The following is a 22,386-nucleotide window of genomic DNA, read 5'->3' as shown; positions in this document are numbered from 1 at the left end:
ATACAAATACTTGAACAGACCGTTATTTGTTTCTTGTCATCATATATTGACATGTGTTTTAACTTTCAGACAGCATCCATAACATTAGATCCATAATATTAATCCCCACTTCCGGAAGGCCATACTGTCTGTAGGCAATCATTAAAGTCCATCGGTCATTGAGATGGCTTTCACTGGTATCCTCATCTCAATGAGATACGTCTCTTTATTGTTCTAGCACTGGTGATGAATTACTCAGAAGTTGATATCTTTACTGAAACGTATAAAGTCCGTCCTGTTCTGTATAGTTAGTGTGTAAGACTGCAGGGTGCTGTCTGCATTCTTGTAAAATTATTGTGAAACACTGATAAAATAAAGCTAAGAGACAAGTACAAAAATCATATACTAATGATTATTGTGGCCTGCCTCACCTTGAACATGGATTTGTGTTATAATGAAGACAATACAAAAAATATTTATAAATATTTCTCTATTTTCAAATGATTTTAATTTCGTCATTAGTGATAACTGACTTTATTTATAGTAGGTGATGTCTTCTGTATGAAATCAAAAAAAATCCACATAAACAATACAATCATATCAATATGTATTCTATACTATAAATATTTTTTTTCAATTTAGAAAATAGAGATTAAAACAGAAAAGAAAGAAATCCATGACAGGTTGCATATTTATTTTATCAGTTATATTAATTCCTCCTGGGTGGGATGGTGGCACAGTGATAGCGCTGCTACCTTGCAACTAGGACACCAGGGTTTTGTATCTGCGTGCTTGTTACGTGGTGTTTGCAGGTTCTCCCCGTGTCCGTATGTTTTCTTCCCACACTCCAAAGACATCTAGTTTAGGTGAAATGACACTGCTAAATTGGCCCAGATGTGTGTATGTTCACTTGGCAATGGGCCATAACCCTGTCTATGGTTATGCCTATTCCTGCTTCTCACTAGATGCATGCTGGGATAGGCTCCAGCTTCCCTGTGACCCTGCTCTGGATAAGGGGGTCAGGTTAGACGATGGATTAATCCCTCTTGTGGAGTGTGCACTGACACACATACCTTTAAATGTGAATCAGAAAGAGGGACATTTTTACATACTGACACCAAGGATACTTAAAGGCATAAAAACAAACCCACTTTACTCTCAGAAAATGTGGATATTTAAAATGACGTATAAACTTTTGCAATTAAAATATTTGTTTTTAATGTTAAAAAAAAACCTCAGTGTAAAGTTATGATCCACAGAATTTAGACAATCTACAGCTAACATTCTGAAAAAGACATTACTGTTTTTTTTCTACAATAAAATGCATTTCATTTATATTAGGGATCCACCTACAAAAGTGTCATTGTAAATTACCACGATAGTATTAATTTGTGAGTCAACCTTCAAACTTGTGACCTTGTTTATACTACTCACCAACATGTATTGTACAGTGTCACTACTAAACAGCCTTTTCTCCAGTATCCCAAACAGTCTTGGGACGTTTTGTGAGCAGAACCTTAAATGATGTTTCTCAACTTAGATACACAAAACAGAAACGTGAGCACAGAAAAGGAGAAACTAGACATTTTAATATACAAATGTCAGACTTAAAGTGGACACTGGTCTCAAATTAAAAGTTTGATTGGACTATAGAATCCAAACAAACCCTATTCAGATCATGGCTTGATTCTCTTGTGCAAAATGAAATGGAAGAAACGAGGTCAATGGGCTACTGGAATAGAGGCAGGGATCCATGTGGCAAAGGTGGTGATAAAAAAGTATTAGTTAACTTGACACAGAACAGTGCAGATCAAACATGAAGAAGCCGTAGCTGTAGACTACAGGAGCAAACCGAGATGTCACATTCTACTGTCAAAAGCAGATTTTTTTTTTTACAGTAATGCACCAAGCTATACAATATGCACTGAAGAATAAGGTGCAACATTAACTCGAAAACTAAACTTTAGATACTGTATCTTACAGTTGTCACACACGTGCGCATGGGAGGCAGCTAAAGGGCTTGAGTGAAGGCAGTTCTGAGGCATGCCGGGATGTGGCAGAGTGCACTGACTCTTTTTCTCCCTTTCCTGTAGACCATTCCCGGGAGATTCCATTTGGCTCACTTGACGTCACTTCTGGGACAAAGCCAATGGAAGTAGACCTTACCAGCTCCGGCCCCTCTGACGTCACGTCTGGGCTCGATCCAATGAATGAAGAACACGTGCCTGATCCTTATGACCTCACTTCCTGTCTTCCCCTTTAAAAGCCTGCCCTTTTCCCTTTTCCCTCAGTCTCGTTCTGGACTCAGTTGGATGCACATCAGTGCTGTGTATGTGATAAAAAACGACTTTGCAGCCAGGATACCATATTATACGGGTGGCTGCCCCAAACCTTTATCTGTTTATGTCTCGTTCTTATGACACAGTACATAAACGATGTGGATTGTTGTGTCTATGCCTTGTTGCAGTATCCATCCAGGTACTACAGGACTAAAATTCTAAAATGAAGCATAATTTATGTGACCACTCTGTTCGAGACAGCAATGTAAACTAGTAGAGCTTGTACAAAAGTTCCATTCACATTATATAACATGTTCTTTCTCTGTTGCACTTCTAATTGTATTAGATCTCCTTTGGCATACACTTTTTACGTTTTCATGCACACTGCATTTCCACTAAAATAACCTTCTACTCTCACGTCCTCAACATCCTCTAACTTGCTCATAGTAATCCATACCACTTGTACTACATATAATTTACAAAAGTCTTTAATCAATCGTAAAATCTAGATTTTAGCTCATAATTTTCTTTTTTTATACTTTTTGAATGATCATTTAGGAGACTTTTTGGACATAATGACAAATGGGCTACGCAGTATTTACATTTCAAACATGCATCCCAGCAGTATTTCAGGTAACTATCTATTGTGCTTTAAAAACAAATTGCTTTGTACTAGTTGTTCGGTTTTCTTCATATGCTCAAAGAATAAATAAATTGGAATGTTGATGGGAATATTCCCCAAAAATATACAGTCTTGAATCTACAACTGAAAAAGTATTATACTTTACACCCTCTTATTTAATATACATGCAGATAATACTCTTCAGTACTTGTGCAGTAAGGTTTGAGGTATATAAGATAAAGATTTCCTTCACTTGTGAGGCACAGGTTATATACATGAGTGTCACTGAGTCCTCCTTGGACATACTGTCCATTTGCAGATAGGCCAGAAGTATTCTCTGTTTATCACTCAAAAGGAGAAGAGTCAAGTAATGAGACCAATACAGCTTGGATAATGGTGCTATTATACTACAAATTCAAGAAAATTTTCCTCTCCTAACAAGTCAAGTGAAAGGCAGTTCATTGACCTTTTTCCATAGAAAGTTGACCTTGTCTCACAATCGACTGTGGAGTATGTGCAGCCATATTGGTTATCCTTCTCGTGTTGTTTCTTTATACCAAATGTGTAACTCTGGGAAGTTTCAGAGTTAAGGCAAGAACTTAATGGGGTTTCCTGTTGAAAGAGACGAATGTCATCCAGACTTTGGCTGTGTCTATCTGGGGAACTCTTAGGCTTGGACTTCTCTGCCTGTAAGTGAACACAAATATATTCTTGTAAATTAAAGAATAGTCAATGTTTACATTCATTATATAAATACAGTTAAAACAATTTAAATGCAGCCAGGGCAGAAGGAGGTAGTGGTCTCGCAAGGGCATTCACGTACAGGTGAACCAGGAGGAGCTACGGACATCTGAACTAAGAGAGACAAACAGACAAAGAGCAAGAGAGATAATTTGGCCAGGGTGAGTTGAGAGACCTGGCAGGTGGCAGTGCATGTTCCTAGACTGTGAGGATTTGGATTGTGCATGGTGGTCTCTAGAGACCTGACCAATTAGGGGCTAGGCTCAAACACCAGTAGTTAGAGAGGTCTAGTCTGGTGTTTCTGCAGCAATCTTAGATCTAACAGTTTTTGAAGCCTGGCTTAGATTTGCTTTTGGATTTTAGATGGAGAAACTGACATTTATCTATGAACTATTGTGTGTGAATCTAAACAGTCTTCAAAAATATCTCTTACTAATTAAACTGCAAAGCAAATGATATATATTCATGACTTTTATGTCTATAGCATTTTGATTTCAGTGTACATTATAACTTTCGGTTCCTATATGGTTCTAAGTAAAAAGAATCCCCTCAACTCCCTGTGGTTTACTTTGGTGAAAACACCCAATGGAAAGAACGTTTAGGTCCAGAACAACTAAGTGATGAGGTTGCCACTCATTTCTACCCTAAATAGTAATAGTAGTCATAATATTGTCACAAATATGCAATATGTAAGTGGGGATTCAACCAAATTCAACTTTGAACTACAATCTATATCAACTTCAGTTCTGTCTCTGCTGTATTAGGTGTACCTTTTATAAGTCTCCATGTCCACTTATTCCTAGGTAGGTAAAGTCAGTCCAGGAGGGCCATGGTGGCTGCAGGTTTTTGTTCCAACCCAATTACTTAATAAGATCAATTATTGCAGATGAGGCACTTTTTGCTAAATTAACATTTTTATGCTTAATTTTAGTTGTCTCATTTTACAATTTTAGTCTTAAATTGCTGCTTTCACTGTTTTTAATGGCTGCAACTCAGCAGAAAGATGAAGATGACAAGAGAACCAGGAGTTCTCAATCTAACTTGTTTCAATTTACATCTGTGTGTATTCATCCTGAGCTACCTGGCTTAAGAAAATATCTGGAAGGACACTAAAGAGAGAAAATAGTGAAGGACTGAGAATCACTCATTTGCATTAGGGTACAAATCATTTGGATGATATTCTTGCAGAGGAAAAACATCTGCAATAAGAATGAACTGACATGGCAGAATGAAAACACTAACAAGCCATAAAATTAAGTAAGATCTGTTAAAGACAAGGACTGGTATCTAATTAAGAAATTGGGTTGCAACCAAAATCCCTACTGACTATGGCCATCCTGGATTGACTTTGCACACCACTCCCCTATTGCCAGCAAACACTTAGCACATTCATTTTTCCCACCCCACAATAATAAAACCTGGTCAGCATTTTACCGACATTTAAAAAGCACAGGTTCCTAGGCCTCTGCTGATCCCTTTTTTCCATAGGGCCTGTGTTTTCATTCCAAGTGAGCATATGCACACCAATACATTTGCAGGAAATCTCCAAGCTCAACTTCACTACCATGGGTTTCTGTAGGAATAGTGCTGTCTACTAAAATGAATTTTTACAAAATTGCCTCCAGTCTAGGCTGCAAATTTTGCTTATACGTTTTCTTTTCTCGGTGTCATTATCTTTAGAAATAACACAAACACTTCAAGAAAGCAAGAAATTTTTAATAAGTGTTACTGCACCTGAAATGAGTGCTTTATAATTTAACAGAAAGTGGGGGCAAAATAATACTCTTGTTAATACAATAAATCACGCCTGAAAATGATTCCCAGAGTCTCACTGACTGTTGCCCTGCTTCAGGGAATATTTAAAAAATCCTTATGTTGCTCTAATCAATATACTCTGTTCAGAATACATTGATTAGAGCAACATAAGGATTTTTTAAATATTCCCTGAAACAGAAGCATAGTTGCATAAAGAAGACGGAATCCTCCACACCAATAGCAAACTGAAAAAAAATAACATGGAATTCATGTATAAATTCAGCTGCTCTTTCAAGTGTGCTGGGATAATTCATTCAAATGTCTTTATTTTGTCTCATTTGAGGGATACAGTCCTAAATTGCTCAAAGTTGTGGGATGGGGTCTCTTCACTTTGGGAAGTGTTAAACCTTTGCATCACCACCAACAATGAATTAGATTAAGTTGGTTTGTGAATGCTATGTGCAATATTAATCTAATTGTCTGTTACTTTTAGTTTGGTTCAGTAACTCTATAAAGGTACCAAACTGTTGTAATTAAGCTGACTCAGCTCCAGATGGCATTGTTGCTGATGTGACATTTATGTCAGGAAATTAGTTTTATGGTCACTGTCATTCAAAGACATTGTTTTGCCTAAGGTGCCATTGTTAGATTTACCAGAACATAATAAATAAATGCATGCACATTAAAAAAATGATAATCAGGCCATTAGTGAATTATTCACGTCTTACAATTATATAATTTGTTAAATTGCTCCCTCGTTTTTTGTTTTTTTTTTCAGTATGTACGATGATTATTTTAGTGGATAATAATTTCCACCCCTTATTTATTTATGCATGGTATTTATTTGTTATAGGATGTGTGCTTTTTATATTATTTGTTTTGTCGTTGTTTGTGCACCATTTACAGTTGTAGCCTGTATAATTTCATTGTATTAGTACAATGACAATAAAGGCTTTCTAATTCCTAATTTTGTTAAAAAAAGGGATGAATAACATAAACTTGTTTAAAAACACAATTGTGGGTATTTCCAGAATATTATGCATTAGGTAAGGATATTTTATAACCATTTGATAAACTTTAACAATAAACAGTTTATTTTTAAAATATAGTGATATTTCAGGAACTTACTTAACACTTCACTAGCAACATTTCGCATTAATTGAAGCATTTTTCAAATGTCAATTTAGAACAAAAACGTGAAAAACCTAATCAATTTTTATTCATCCCCTACTTGAATTTGACTATGATTTAATTATAAATTGTGCAGTAGCTTAAAGAAAACAAAAGAACACATTTAGATTCCACAAACTTTACATAATTTATGATTTACATTTTGTGCAGAAGACTTGAAATGTTATTAAGGCAAAAGTATTAAAACTATGTTTCTAAATAGTTAAGAATAATAAGGCCTAAAGACCCCTTATGGATTTAAATGTTACCTTTTAATCATGGCCAAGAAATGAAATGTACTGTAGTTAGAGTGATGATAATTACCTGCTTAAGGGACTCTGCACTTATTGTGACCTGTGCCTCATGAATAACGGGTTTACAGAGAGTCTCTAAAAGAAAAAAGAAAAAGAGATGTTATGATTTGTCAGAGTTATTTTGCTCTGTCATTTAAAGTTCTCTAGTTATATCATGAACGCAGAAAAGGTGACATCACACAAAGATAACAATTTCTTATGATTTTCCTTTATAAAATGATTACTGTGTTCAATTGAATTAAATTAGAAGAACAAACATTTCTAGGTTTGGAAAGGATTAAATAACGCTTTGGAAAAACTGAACTTCGTTCCTATTAATACTTTAAATTCTCTCATAGCATTTATCACAATGCTAAACCAGTTAAAACAATTAATCCTTTGTGACCTCGAGTGAAACTTTAAAAAATAACCTTAGCTGCATTACTTTAATACTCTTTTCAGTTTTATTACCTTGCATTGTTGCCACTAGTGGACACACACTGTCCAACTTCATTTCCTGCCCAAAGCTCCTGGGACAGGCATTTGCTACCCACAATCCAGAATTTGAAAATTTCAGAAAATGGGCATATGCATGTACCTGTCTGCCACTTTTCTGTTAGTATTGTACAGATTTTATTACAAGCCCATTACTAATTCTCTTCACTTTCATGTTTGAGATTGTTTTCTGTGAAATGAACATTAGGTGGCGCTAAAGTATTTTTAAAAACAAAAAACAGCAACCAGTTGGTTTTAAAAATATCACTATTTGAGACATCCATTTTTTTTATTTACATAATATAAATTAAGACTCAAGAAAGTCCCAGAGACAAGACAGCAACCAGACGTAGAAAGGATGGAATTAAAGGCACCAGCACACATTGACACACAACAAATCACTGTTGCCGACAGAGTGCTATTCTAACGTAAAAGGGAACCACAGACCCTGGGGAAATTCCTAAAAAAATGCAAACTCTACATCCTTACTGGAATAAGTGCGAGCTTTATCAGGCATTAATGCTACCTTCTGCTCCTTCTTGCCACTGTTTCTGTAGAGGTTCACATTACACATTTATAAGAGACCAGCTGAAATACCCAGCATTGCCCGGGAGGAAAATAATTAATTTTAATTGTTTGAGAAAAACATAATAAAAAAAAAACACAACTTAAAAAATAAAAATAAATTAACAAACAATAAACTTGGGTTCGCTTCCCGGGTCCTCCCCGTGACTGCGTGGGGTTTCTGCAGTGGGCTGGTGCCCTGCCCGGGGTTTGTTTCCTGCCTTGCGCCCTGTGTTGGCTGGGATTGACTCCAGCAGAACCCTGTGACCCTGTAGTTAGGATAATGGATGGATGAATAAAGACTCACTAATGTGCTTGTCTTGCAGTTTTGTATGTATGTTATCATCTAGTTGATGCTCAGAACCAGCCAACTCTATTTAATTTGAAAAGCAACAGGGGCGCGGTGCTGCTCAAAAATAAAGAATGCTAGCAGTCGCCTGGTATAAACTAACTGTGTAAACCAGCACGGGATCCTAGAACGTCAGAACTACTCTGGACATCTCTCTGCTAGAAGGATTCATGTTGCCGAAGTGCTCGCATCATTTGTGCATTAGCAGCTAAGCGACTGTCTTTCTTAGGAGGTTTCCTTTTGCTGGTGTACTGGCCTCGCTTGTGTATCCTTGGAGCTGGAGCCCTCACCCCGACTCTACGTCCCCCCGGACAGACACACACTTCCACGCCTTGAAATCTATTTAATTTCAAAAGCAACAGGGGTGTGGTGGCGCTCAAACATAAAGAATGCTGGCAGTCGCCTCCAGTTCGCCCTCTGGTGGTTGTTCCAAGTGTCAACTGGATGATAACATGCATACAAGACTGCAAGATCACCCCCCACTGTACCCAGAAGGGGGTGGGTTATGGCTAATTTCACCCTACAGTATTTTTAGTTGACCAATGAGGAACATGTGTACCAAGTTTCATGAAAATCGCTCCAGCCGTTCGGAAGTGATGCTGGAACATACATACACACATTGACTTTTATATATATAGATTATTACAAAAGACAGAGGGCCTCTTTTTATTACAAATTAGCCTTGTTGTGGGGAAGAGGCAGGGTCAGCACATTTTCTGTGATATAATTTAATCAGTTATAAGACTTTTCTTTAAAGTCTTATAGTTTTGTTTTAATGAAAGTTACATTTGATTGTCATTTTATAGAACTTCTGTAATGGTTAGACTTGGAATAAATAAATATGGTGTGTACATATTCATTATTTTCACATGTCCAGATTAGAGCAAAACCCTTACTTGCTTGTGCAAAAATCAGTATGCAAGACATAGCCAATTTATGCCATCACTCTCGATATTTATGTTCTGATGAACTGGTAGAAGTGAGATTTATGCTTTCTAAATAATTAATTCAGTAGAGAATACTTTAAAGATTTCTTTAAAAAAATTAAAACGACACAGTCCTTCACCTTAAATATCTAAGACTTAATCTCTGAGATGTTATGAAGGAGATTTCAAAAAATACAATCATGGTATGATACTATTGTTAGTTAAAGGAATTTCTCAAAAGAAGGTAAATGCAATGAAGGTAGTAGAAAATGGAAATGAATTAATCTAGATGGAGATGTCATTTTTATTGTATTATGTGAAAGTTACAAAACATGTATTTGCAATCAGAGTAGCTAAACTAGCCAGCTCAAAGTGTAACTGCTGTACTGTATATACAGTGTATGGTTACTGTGCACATCTCTGAGGAGGATATTATGGTACTGAAGTACATGTTGCTCTATGTGATGACAGGAAGCATGGCACTTTAAATGTCAGTCTAAGACGTGTTATCCCCAACTCAAGTCCCCAGCACTACAGTCTGATGGGTGGGTTTCTGTCAAGCAAAGACGGAAGTTTTAGTTTCCCAGCTCCCTTCACCATATTTCTTTAGAGATATTTACAAGCTCTTCAAGGCAGTAAAGAGGTGAAGTGGTTAACATGGTTGCCTCACAGGTCCAGCACCCTGGGTTTGAATCTTGCACCTGGATATTGTTGTATGTGTATAGTTTACATGTCCCGCATATCTATTTGGGTTTCCTTTTAAGTACTCCAGTTTTATTCCCAAATTCTTAAAAGACATGCAATTTAGGTTAAACTAAAATTCCACACTAGACCTGTTTTGAGTATGAATGTTTACATGAGTGAGCTCTGCCACAGTCTTGTGCCATGTTCAGGTGTGTTTCCAATTTTGTCCCCATGTACATTACTGGTCAAAAACTTTAGAACACATTTGAAGAATTATAAGGATTTGTCTCTTTTCATTTGTTAACTACAGTTTTCTTGCCATTATCGCTGGAAGTTTCTATAGTGTAATACTGTCCAATTAGTACTTCGCAGGATGTAATAACACAGTCTGTTCCAACTCTGCTTTAAGACAGACAAAAGGTTTTTAAGTAATCAACAGAAGTTGCTACACCGGTGCAAATTGTTTGCTTCAACTGGCAAGGCTTAATTTACTTTAACATCTATAGGTTGTAACATACTAGCTGTTCTCCGAAGAAGGCCCATTTGTAACATTCTGATACTTCCTTTTTGACAGTTTTTGCTAAACTAAACTTTACATTCAAACCTCTGGCTGTTTACTTCTTAGCTTTTCACCATTTTAGGTCACTCATTGCAATTCAACTGATTAAATTTGAAGTACAACTGGAAAAACTGAGATATTCTAAAACGTTTGACCAGTAGTATATCTATGACAGGCACCAGCAATGGGACCAAGCAGGTAGGAGGATTGTACGTATGTGAAAGCTTTTTAACTGGAAATGACTTAAATGATATCTTACTATTGTAAAGGCAGTGGAGTATGTTGGATAAGACACTGGCATATAAACCACAGTTGTTTATTTTTCCTTCTCTAATTTATATGATGACAGTTAATTAATAACGTCTTGTGCATTGCAAAAATGCAATGTAAAATACTGTTGTTTTAAAATTGTGCAATTAATGTAAACTTATCCAGCAGTAAAGTTATTTTGTACATTGTATTACTGTATTATTAATATTTGACCAGCATTACTGTTGTCACCCTTTACAAACTTGTTTTGTCTACACAGTTTAAAGGTGTTATTTTAAAAAAAAGCAGGATTGTATTATGAAGTAAAAATGGAATAAAAAGAACATCTCAATCACCTAAAAAACAAAGGTGTGTAAAAAAGATAAGGTAAATCCTAAATTAAAGGTAAGGCACGGTACAAATGAGAAGCATCATCTGTGGAAAATGTTTGCTCTTGAGTTCAGTTATTCAAACAGCAATAATCAATCAGATGCCATGCATTCTTCCACTAGGAAATATAATGCAAGTTTAAAATTAAGACTGAAAGAGCATGTTGTCCATTAAAATATTTTGCTTTATACTAATTAAACTCTCTCTGGTTCTAATAAGCATGAAGCACACATCAATGTTCATGAAGAGTAGGTTAAATTTCCAGCCTAACAGCTCTACTTAAACAGAGACTCGGTAGTTTATGATGAGTTTGAACTCTCACCCTTCCAACTGAATTCTTGTGGCAGCTCAGGAGGGTCCACTGACGCCTCTGTCATCTGCTCAGAAAGCTGGCTCATCTTAAATTGTTCATCTGCAACTGGCTCTTGAGGTCCATCCACTGCCAGCTCAACCTCTAGAATAAAATACAGGATGAGTATATTTTACAGTGGTGAAACAATAATGTTTGTGTCACAAACTATTGTTTAAATAACCTATACTAGACCAACATATTATGTTTTGTAACTTCATTTTCCTTAATATTTAAAGAAATATGTATGCCTTCCCTCTCTTGGACAAAACTTTAAAATTTACCAACTTATTATTTAGAATTCTGAGTGGTGACTGAAAGACTGAAGTAAATAAGCTAAGTAAAATTAGTCTAAATGAGGTTCCAACTGAGGTTTTACATGCTTATAAGACAAGGAGTTAAACAATGCAGAAGGGGAGCTGTCAGAGTTGAACTGCTGTATTTGTGGATTAGAAAGGTCACTCTTGTGGTTTGTGGTCATGGCAAGGATGCCTCTGGGTGCCTTCCACAAGAGTGACTATATCTCACATCTGTTTTGGGTAATATTGAGGAATTTCTGCAGTATTTAGGGATGGTAGACTGTGTCTGTCCAACTTGATATTTTCCCACTTTGACCCTCAGCAGAAAAAGCAGAATAGGCAATTAAGTGTAAAATAATGCAATAAAAAATCTACCAAGTACTATTAATTGTTTCAATTTCAAGATGGTACAACCATGTTAAATCAGACTTGACACAAGACGCAGAGTAGGCTACAGCTGCAACTAAATGGACATTCACATTTTGTTTCTGCCACTGATTTCAGAACTACATCATGCATTCAAAACAAAGACCAATAATTCCTCACCATCATCCTGTAAGTCATCTTCAGTGCGGTCTTTGCTGCACATCTCGATACCTGAGGTGTGTGAGCTTCCATGACTGATGACAGAGCTGAAAGATTTCATAGACTTGTGGGTAGGCTCTAAAGAGAAAGGCTCATCTACTGTCATCTCCACAGACATTTGGTGACGGGAGTCAGCCTCAATGCCAGAACTGCCATGGCTGCTGATAGACTGGAGAGAGACTCGGTGGTTCCGATTGCTGCCCTGGCTACTCCTACTATCTTTTGACTGCTTGTCCAGGGGTTCTAAGTCCATTTCAAGGGTGTCACTGATGTATGACTCTCTGTAACACTTCTTCTCTATAAAGGGAAAAAAATGTACAGAAAAGTGAGTGAACAGGACACTTTAAAAATAAATGATCTTACACATCACATGGGGATGGGTTTCCATTAATCTTTTGTCATTTTTAAAACAGAACCATCAGTATTTTTTGAAAGGTACAGAAATAGTTCCATAGTTAAGTTTAAAACATGACTTTGAAAGATAAAAGTGAATTTTCCACAACAACAAACCCACAATTACAGATGGAAACCTGCTTTCGAGCAAAAATTAAATAATGCTCCAATCTCAGCTTAGAGAATGACTAAATCTATTTGTTGTTCTGCACTGAATTTTGAAATCGCTAGTAAAAGCTTGCATTTCTATTAACATCATGATTTGGTATTTTCATCCTGTTTAAAATTACTATTTAGAGAAAAATCAAAGATGGCTTTCTTTTTTTATGTGATTTTTATTGTATACATTAAATTATTCTTATTTAATCATGATTTAATAGATAGTTTTTATTTTTATGACTATTGATTATCATTCAATAAATTCACTTACCATTTGTCAAGTTTTATTTCATTTTTGCAAGACCTAACTAACATCACAGTAAACAAGTCTACATTTACCTTTTCATTAAATAAAACACCTTGTGTCAGATCAGATGGATAATTTATGTACTTGTTGGACATCTTCTAATGTGTCCAATGTCTTACAACAGCTCTCCATTCATGGATGTTGACATAATGATTGTGGTTTTCTGTTTTTTTGTTTTCTTTAATTAAAAAATGAACATGAAGTGTTTCCTTGTTTATTTTAATGCACTTAAATGCATGATATGCACCACCATTTTTCCATTCCAAAATTATTTTCACAAAAAGCATTTTGTAACATAAAATAAACCTTGTATTTTAAGAAACAAATATTCTAATGAATCAGTTGCAGCTTAAAAAAAAATTCTAACCTTCAGCTTCTTCAATTTTCCGAATGTGCTTCAGTACTGGCTGAATATTGAGGTACAACCGGTGAGTATTGCTCAGATGATGCAGAAGATGTCTAGATCTGAAGGGACACCCAGTATAATAAACCAGTTTTCTAGCTGAGGGTAACCCATCTGGCAGGATTTCAAATTTCTTCCCCTGTTAAATGTCAAACAGTTCAACATTTTTTTTAAAATCTGACAAGTGCAGTGGTTAGAGATGCTACCTCAAAAGATGCAGTGTCCTGGGCTCAAATCCCACCAGTCATTGTTTGTGTGGAGCATGCATATTCTCCCTGTGTTTGCCATTGTTTTGCTCTGGGCTCTCCCACCTCTCCATTGAGATGTGTGTCATGTTAATTGGGCAATTCCAAATTGGCCCTTTGAACATGCATGTCCTGCAATGGACAGCTTTTATATTCATGTTACATAAAAGCAGCATTGTAACTGGTATGAAACCCTCAAATTAACAATCTCCTTTCTTTATCAGTTTAACTTATGGGCCACTGGTTTATGTTTCTTAATAGTCTACTCAAATGTTTGCGTAAAAAGAAACTCACATTAGGATTTAGGCAATAGGCCTCCAGTGCCTCACTTTAATGTATGAACTCTGTAACTGTGAAACCTGCCAGCTACAGCCCGAAAAGGGCTGCTCTGAACATATGCAGATGGAAATCTCTGGTGAATGGTTTGAAATTGAATATGGTCACTTCTGTCACCTGAGCCATTAGGACCTATTAGTGACCGCTTCACTGCAATGTTAGACACAAAAATCGGAAAATGGTGACATAGGGATCTGATTGTAGAAGGACAAGGATTGTTCTATCATAAAAACATAAACCCAAGGATTATGGTGAAATGACTGCTGTGGCTGACACAGCAAGAAGATAGTAAATTTGTGTGGGGCACTGAGATTTTACTTCTTTTGAATTTGTGTTGTAGTTGACTTTCTCTTTTTCCCTCCTGTGAAATATGCCTATATTCATTATTTGTACTTTTATTTTTTCTGTTACAGTATATAACCAAATAGAAGTATTCTATTATCTTACCAAGAATGTAAGCCTGCCAACATTTGACCATGGAAAATCATACAGCAGTTCACATCGATTGTTCAAATCCTGGAATGAAAAAAAAAAACAAACAAAAAAAAACAAGATGACAAAACTTTAAGGATTCAAATTAGCTTATGAGTCAATACTTTTATCTAAATCCTACAAACACTGACATATAAAACTACTTGCTTTAATCTATACTAATAAAAGGCAAAGCCCTCACTCACTCACTCACTCACTGACTCATCACTAATTCTCCAACTTCCCGTGTGGGTGGAAGGCTGAAATTTGGCAGGTTCATTCCTTACAGCTTCCTTACAAAAGTTGGGCAGGTTTTATATCGAAATTCTACGCGTAATGGTCATAACTGGAAGCAGTTTTTCTCCATTTACTGTAATGGAGATGAGCTTCAACGCCGTGGGGGGGAGTTTCGTGTGACATCATCACGCCTCCCACGTAATCACGCAGTACATAGAAAACCAGGAAGACCTCAAAAAGCGCTGAAGAAAACATGCATTATATAATTGAGAAGGCAGCAAAACAATAAGAAGCGAGCGAGTGACATATACTACCATATTCATGAGTTCTGCTACTTCGGAAACAAAGCACGATGTAAACCTACACTTTAAATTAAGTTCATAGACAGGCTGCGCTGGCGTTTGTAATTTAGTGCCTGCCCATATAAGGCCGTCCGTCAGCGCAATCCAATAGCAAACTGCCACGGGTAAATATTCACGGGTGAAGGACTGTGCTTATGGAGAGGAAGATGAGATGGTCAGGGTGGTGTTTGACACAAACTCAGCGAAACTGCGAGAGAAAGTTTTAAGTGCCAGGACTAAGGTAACATTAAATACAGCCATGGACATAGCACGAGATGGCACCAGCACAGCTGGGAACCTTCGATGCATGTACACCGAGCGACTCACGTGAACTGACGCAGTGCACAGATAAAAAGCATCAGTTCCAAAGAGCGCTGAACAAAACCAATTACACAATTGAAAAGGCAGCAAAAATATGAAGCGCCTGATACATATAAGCATATTCATAAATCCAACTACTGCGGAAACAAAGCACACGTTGGAAAAAGTCAATGTCCCGCTAAAGGAAGACAGTGTAAAAAACCCGTGCATGCAGTGTGTCAGGTCTCAGATAAAGAAGAAGACGAGCTGTTTATTGATGCAGTAAGAAACGAATCGATGAATGAAACCTGTCATCTTTACAACGATTGACAAACACGGAATGTAACTTGAACACAACACATCCTACAAATACGAACCTGATTGAAAGAAATAATGATAATCAAATCCTTGATGACAGCAACACTCAGTAACACTCACAAAACAAATACTGTATATTGACAGTCATGTTACGTTATTTTTAAAATGTTCCCTTTTCTTTTCTAGCTTTTTAACACACTACTTCTCGCTACGATGGTATATATATATATATATATATATATATCCCGATCTACATACTCGAATAATGGATACTTTATTCGCCATCAATGATTGTTTTGGTAAAGCCATACTCAGTGTATTCATTAGATGAACGGTAAAAAGTAAGAGCGAGGGAGGATGACTTATTGAGGCATGCAGGCTGTAGTGCGCGTCAACTCTATCTGAATTGCGATCACATTTGAAAAATATATCTTTTCAAGTTCTATTTAGTCCATATGTGTCAAACTCAAGGGCAGCGGGCCACATCCGCCCGGCGTAATTATATCCGCCCGCGAGATCATTTTATATACTGTATTATTGTTATTAAAGCCCGGTATATGAAGCGCTGGTAACACAATAAACTACAGATCCCATAATGCAGCGCTTCAGCTGCCTTGCCAACACTTACCGCGTTAATCAAGTCTACCTTATGATGCTGCAAGTTATTGCGAAGCTAGCTCACACGATGCTGAAGAGAAAAGTTGATTCTGAAAATAGAGCCTTTAAAAACCGATGGGAGGCTGAGTATATGTTTACTGAACCCGTGTGTCTCATTTGTGGAGCTAATGTGGCTGTAATTACAGAATTTAATCTAAGACGGCACTATGAGACAAAACATCAGGGTAACCTGAATGCAATGCAGAAGATACAGAAAGCAGATAATTAAATAAGAATCTGACACTTCAGCGGACGTGCACAATCACAAAGTGATTTCAAGTGAAGCTGCTTTTATGGGAGACACAAATGCACCAGTCACCTTGCCCCACTTTCCCTGTTGCCAAGTAATGTTAAACCAAGTCGTCACTACGGTGTTCCCAAATACGCACTTTGCTGATAAACTGAGCGCACTGAGTTTGCACGGCGCTTTGGTGACTTTGAAGAACAAAAAAAGTCCGTCTACATGCGGCTCGAACCTTGTGCATGTTTGGTAGCACATATCTGTGTGAGAAGCTCTTCTCAGTGATAAAGACTAACAAAACAGCACACAGGAGTCGCCTCACTGATGAGCACCTGCAATCCATCCTGAGAATCTCCACAACACAGAACCTCACACCAAACAGAAACGAACCTGTGGCCAAAAAAAGATGCCAGGCGTCCAGCTCTAAAATGACATATGAGCAAAGACAACTGAATGATTTGATTTGTTATTGCTGAAAGGAACACATTTTATTTATATTTCCAGGTTTTGTTATGCAGCATGTTCATATTTGAATTTGTATAATTTTGACAGGATATATTTTTATGGAGAGCAAAATCTTTTGGGATATTTAAAATCTAAGTTTATTTTTATATAAAATTACATAAGAGTAAAGAAATTTGAATGTTTGTTCTTTTAACGTTTACTTTATTTCTAACTTGTATAATTTAGACAGGATATATTTTTATGGAGAGCAAAATATTATAAGTTGTTTAAGGTTTGAGTTGATTTATTCAGAATAATATTCCTGTCTGTTTTACCATTCCTACCAAAGATATTTCTGTCGACTAAATAAAAATTCCTTCTATTTAAAAATTTAAATAGAACTTGAACAAATACGATAGTTCATAATATCCACGCAGACTTGCACGTAAGAGCGGAGTCATCCGTTTTAACAAGCAGCGTATTGCACTGATACTGAAATAGCTGTGTGTGTATATATGTAGATATGTATGTATATGTATATATATGTTTATATATGTGTGTGTGTATGTATGTATATATATATATGTATTTGTGTGTATATATGTGTGTGTATGTATGTATGTATGTGTGTGTGTGTGTGTATATATGTAGATATATATATATATGTATATATGTATAGATATGTATAGATATGTATATATATATATGTTTATGTGTGTGTGTATATATATATATATATATATATATATATATATATATATATATATATGACAACACTCATCACTCACAACAGTGACAAAACAATTACATTGACAATCATGTTACGTTATTTTCAAAATGTTTCCTTTTCTTTTTCATTGCTTCTTTAACACACTACTTCTCCGCTGCGAAGCGCGGGTATTTTGCTAGTCTATACTAATAAAAGGCAAAGCCCTCACTGACTCACTCACTGACTCATCACTAATTCTCCAACTTCCCGTGTAGGTAGAAGGCTGAAATTTGGAAGGCTTATTCCTTACAGCTTACTTACAAAAGTTAAGCAGGTTTCATTTCGAAATATTACACGTAATGGTCATAACGGTCGATAACAGTTGACAACATCCGCCATGTTGAACTTTCTTATTTACGGCCCCATCTTCACGAAATTTGGTAGGCGGCTTCCCTGCACTAACCGAAACCGATGTATGTATTTATTTCGATGGTATGACGCCAGTGTCGGCCGCCATATTGAACTTTCCAACGTCACTAATTCTCCAACTTCCCGTGTAGGTAGAAGGCTGGCCCCATCTTCACGAAATTTGGTAGGCGGCTTCCCTGCGCTAACTGAAACCGAGGTACGTACTTATTTCGGTGGTATGACGCCACTGTCGGCCGCCATATTGAACTTTCCAACGTCACTAATTCTCCAACTTCCCGTGTAGGTAGAAGGCTGAAATTTGGCATGCTCATTCCTTACAGCGTAACGGTCATAACGGTTGACAACGTTCGCCATGTTGAACTTTCTTATTTATGGCCCCATCTTCACGAAAATTGGTAGGCGGCTTCCCTGTGCTAACTGAAACCGATGTACATACTTATTTCAGTGGTATGATGCCACTGTTGGCCACCATATTGAACTTTTCAACGGTCTTTGTTAGTTATGGGCCCATCTTCAAGAAATTTGGTACGCGGGTTCCCAACGCTAACTGAATCCTACTTACGTACATATACAGTATATGTCCATAGCCTGCAGCTCGGTCACCGTGTGGGGCCGCGTTGGGTCCCCCATCCCAACGCCTCCCACGTTGTTGGCTGCCTGCCTATATAAGGCCGTCCATCGCTCCGGTCTCTACATTCCCTTCCTTGCTTCGCCATGGAATTCATGTCTCCCTGCTGATAACTACAACCTTTTTATTTAATCCACAGCTTCTCCACTGTTTTATTGTTCATTTATTACGATTATAGTTATTGTTTAGGTATCTTAGACTTACTTTACATTGTTCAGGTACCCATTTCCCTTATCATTCCAACCGTACCCCCATTAACATGTCTATCGAGGTGATCACCATTGATCAAAAAACTGTCACTTACCGAGTGGTTTCCATGCCCGGAGATGGCACCTACCTTTTCCATTCTCTGTGTTACATATTGCATGGCCATATCAGGCTCACTCTTGATATCCGGAGGAACATTGTGTCTTATGTATTGAATGACTGGGACAGGTTCAAGGTGTGGACTGATGACGGTACAGGAGATAATTATACTACACAGGAGCACTATAAGAGTGAAATGCTTAAGCCCTTCACCTATGGTTCTGCATGTGAGTTGATGGCTGCCGCTGAATTGTTCGGGTTGTCGCTTTCAAGTGTACGAAATGGCCAAATATTTTACACCTTTCGACAACTGCCAATGCCTCTTAAACATCTTAGACTCACAGGTGACGATTTCAGTATTGGACACTTTGATGTTTATGAATGTTTAAACTCTCAAAAGCTGGATGTGAAGTTATCGATGAAACCGATTGTATGCTTACAACGCTTGACAGATGCCGAATGTCACTTCAACACAAGTCCTGCAAATACTGTCGTCATTGAAATAAACCATGAAACTCAAACCGATTATGACAGCAGCAATCCAAGCTGTGAGATTTGAAACAAGATTACTGTTCACATGGCCAACTGTACGTTGCATGCTCAAGAGTAAGCTCAGCGCACAGCTTGGTCATATTACAACCGGAAGGCTGAAATCAAAATGTGGTATACAAAAAGATATCCTTAACAAATAATTATTGGTATATTTTCCCTCAGTTTAAAAAGGTTTAATTTTCTTCTTAATAAAAATTTTAAGTCAGTACTTTGCCGCTGCGAAGCGCGGGCATTTTGCTAGTTCATTAATAAAGTAAAATGTTCAAGTAGTCTAACTGTGCTTACTTTACTGCCCTAGTATAATTTTGGACCATAACAGGAAAAATCTTTTTGAACACAAATGTATTGAGTTAAAATATATCATCAATTTGCCACCCATTTTAGTTTTATAATGTGAAAAGGTGAAGAGGTATTGAATCATTATTAGTGTCATGGTAAGCTATTTAAATAGAAGATTTTTAACTTAGGAGAGTGAATACCATAAAAAAAAGTCAATGAAACTTGTACAATGGCCATATACCCGTGTAATAGACTTACATAAAATATATGTGTTATCTAAAAATAACACATATAAAAAGAAACACATTTGAACAGAAAATTTAGAGTCAATTTTTCAATTTTCACAGAAAAATACAATACTTCCAAAATTGAACTTGCATGTTAAAACTTAATATCTTCCATATACTTCTGAAATTACCATAATTTTGTCTTCAAATCACACAATAAAAATACATTTATGACTTAATACATTAGTCATCTAGTTACAATAGTATAAGTACTTTGCATCCTTGTACAGGCACACTTTAAGGTGGTTGAATTTTCAATCTACACTAATTTGTAAGGGGAGACTGTAGTTTCCTATTGGCTTTCACCAATTTAAGGCAGTGTGAGCATGTCCACTATTACATGGGAATATTATTAAAGAAATGCACATCCAGTAGGATGACGTGACAATATCTTTATAAATGGTTCCAAAAACCAATGGAAGAAAGGTGTAATAGAAACCAGGTTTAGTTGTCATCCTTGTGACAGGAGTAGGTGGCATTAATTAACATTATAGTCATGAAAATGTATATTGAATATGTATTGTAAATAAATGAATCAAGCTGAATCACCTGTGACTGCAGATGGCTGACATGACATACTTAACTGTCTTTCTGTTTTCTGGTACTGGATGCTTTATTAGGATCTGTCTAATTGAAACGCAGTAAGAAAACTGATAAGTTCGAAAGCTGATGAATTGATAAATGCTAAAGCATTTAACAGTGAATAAAATTAAAAGGTGAACATGTAGGTTTTTCCTATAAGCACATCACCCCTTTCTGCAGTATACTGTATATATATACAAACCTTTACGCAGCACACTGTGAACAAAACACGTCTCTGGTTGATTTTACTACTCTTGCCGTTTCTTGGCTCCACAATGTAAATAGAAAATTTTAAAATATTTAATACTAAAAATTATTATTTTTTAAAATATCTAATTTCTTGGAACTGAAAACCTTTTGTGGTATTCCCTACAGCCTACATTTTGTCCTTGTCTTGAAATACTGCAAATACTCCCCAAGGTTGAAATTTGTTGCACATTACTGAACTTACCAAATACTATCTTCAAACAACTAAATTCAAACCAAAAAGATAGCCAAGAAACTTTACAGATATATTTACACATACCTGATAAATATGTAGTCCTTTCAGTGTTAGCCCAAGGAGAATGGAGGCATTGACTTCTTTTTTATCCTGTAGAAATACAAATTCAATATTAAAAGGCTTGTGAGCTAAACACAAAAGTAGTAAGCTTGCTGGTCTACATTTTAAGTCCCTATAAAACAACCTTTGTCTGGCTGGACAATAGGAAAAGAATGGTGTCATTTCTGGCAGGACGTATTATTATTCCCCAGAGGAACTGCAAATGGACACCACTATGTTAGAAGAGAAACTATGCTCAAGGGTATTCTCCCAGGATGTCAGTGGCTAAAAGCCATGTTACATTATGCAATTATACTATTTTCAGGCAAGGCCTTCATTCACATCATCTTAGTGAGTCAAATACAGATGGTGATGAGGTCCTGTGAAACCAGCTGCACAATGCGACATGCTGAGTGACTCACTCCAACTAGTCCACGACTCACTCTGACAAAATTAAATGGGTATGATATTGTCTTTAATAATAGTGGTGGGCTTGTGTGCATGACAGCTGAAAGCCTGACAACCAATGAATGCTCATCCAGAACTACAATGCATATAATGCAACAAAAAGAATAAGCTACACAGGTGTTTAGGACCTCAAAAATGGAATAGAACTCCATCTGTCTGAAATCTCGTGTTTTTCATTCCATGACATAATCAATAAAAGAAAAAAAGGGCAAAGCTTGTGGCTGAACTCACTGTAGCTGTTAACCCTTGGTACAGCATTGGCACTGCTAGGCAAAACGTTATTGGCTGTCAGAAAACCGGATGAGAACAACTGTGCTGGAAGCTTGACACGCAGTCAGAAAATTAGACATGCCCAATGATGTTCAGTCATTTAAACTGGCAAGTCCAGCAACAAGATCAGCCACTACAGTTGGCAAGTCTGACATATTACATGGCATGACATACTGGCTTAAACAACCGTGTCAT

At 36.7% G+C, this 22,386-nt stretch overlaps 1 protein-coding gene across 2 annotated transcripts in view; it reads right to left on the bottom strand.

Annotated features, from left to right (window-relative positions):
* Positions 1–2,319: 2,319 nt before the first annotated feature.
* LOC120516677 (FERM domain-containing protein 6-like) overlaps positions 2,320–22,386 on the bottom strand; it is a 77,297-nt gene continuing 57,230 nt past the window's right edge. For both annotated transcript variants that reach the window (XM_039738530.1, XM_039738531.1), the window contains 7 exons: positions 21,439–21,504; positions 14,579–14,647; positions 13,515–13,689; positions 12,250–12,585; positions 11,378–11,509; positions 6,871–6,935; positions 2,320–3,567 (listed from right to left, as the gene is read on the bottom strand). In XM_039738530.1, coding sequence (XP_039594464.1) covers positions 3,283–3,567; positions 6,871–6,935; positions 11,378–11,509; positions 12,250–12,585; positions 13,515–13,689; positions 14,579–14,647; positions 21,439–21,504 — 1,128 coding nt within the window. In that variant the 3' untranslated portion in view covers positions 2,320–3,282. The remainder of the gene's footprint in view (positions 3,568–6,870; positions 6,936–11,377; positions 11,510–12,249; positions 12,586–13,514; positions 13,690–14,578; positions 14,648–21,438; positions 21,505–22,386) is intronic.

The sequence above is a fragment of the Polypterus senegalus genome, chromosome 16 (genome assembly GCF_016835505.1).
Source record: "Polypterus senegalus isolate Bchr_013 chromosome 16, ASM1683550v1, whole genome shotgun sequence".
NCBI classification, from domain to species: domain Eukaryota; kingdom Metazoa; phylum Chordata; class Cladistia; order Polypteriformes; family Polypteridae; genus Polypterus; species Polypterus senegalus.
The sequence above is the reverse complement of the archived record's forward strand: the minus strand, read 5'-3'. Positions and strand labels throughout refer to the sequence as shown.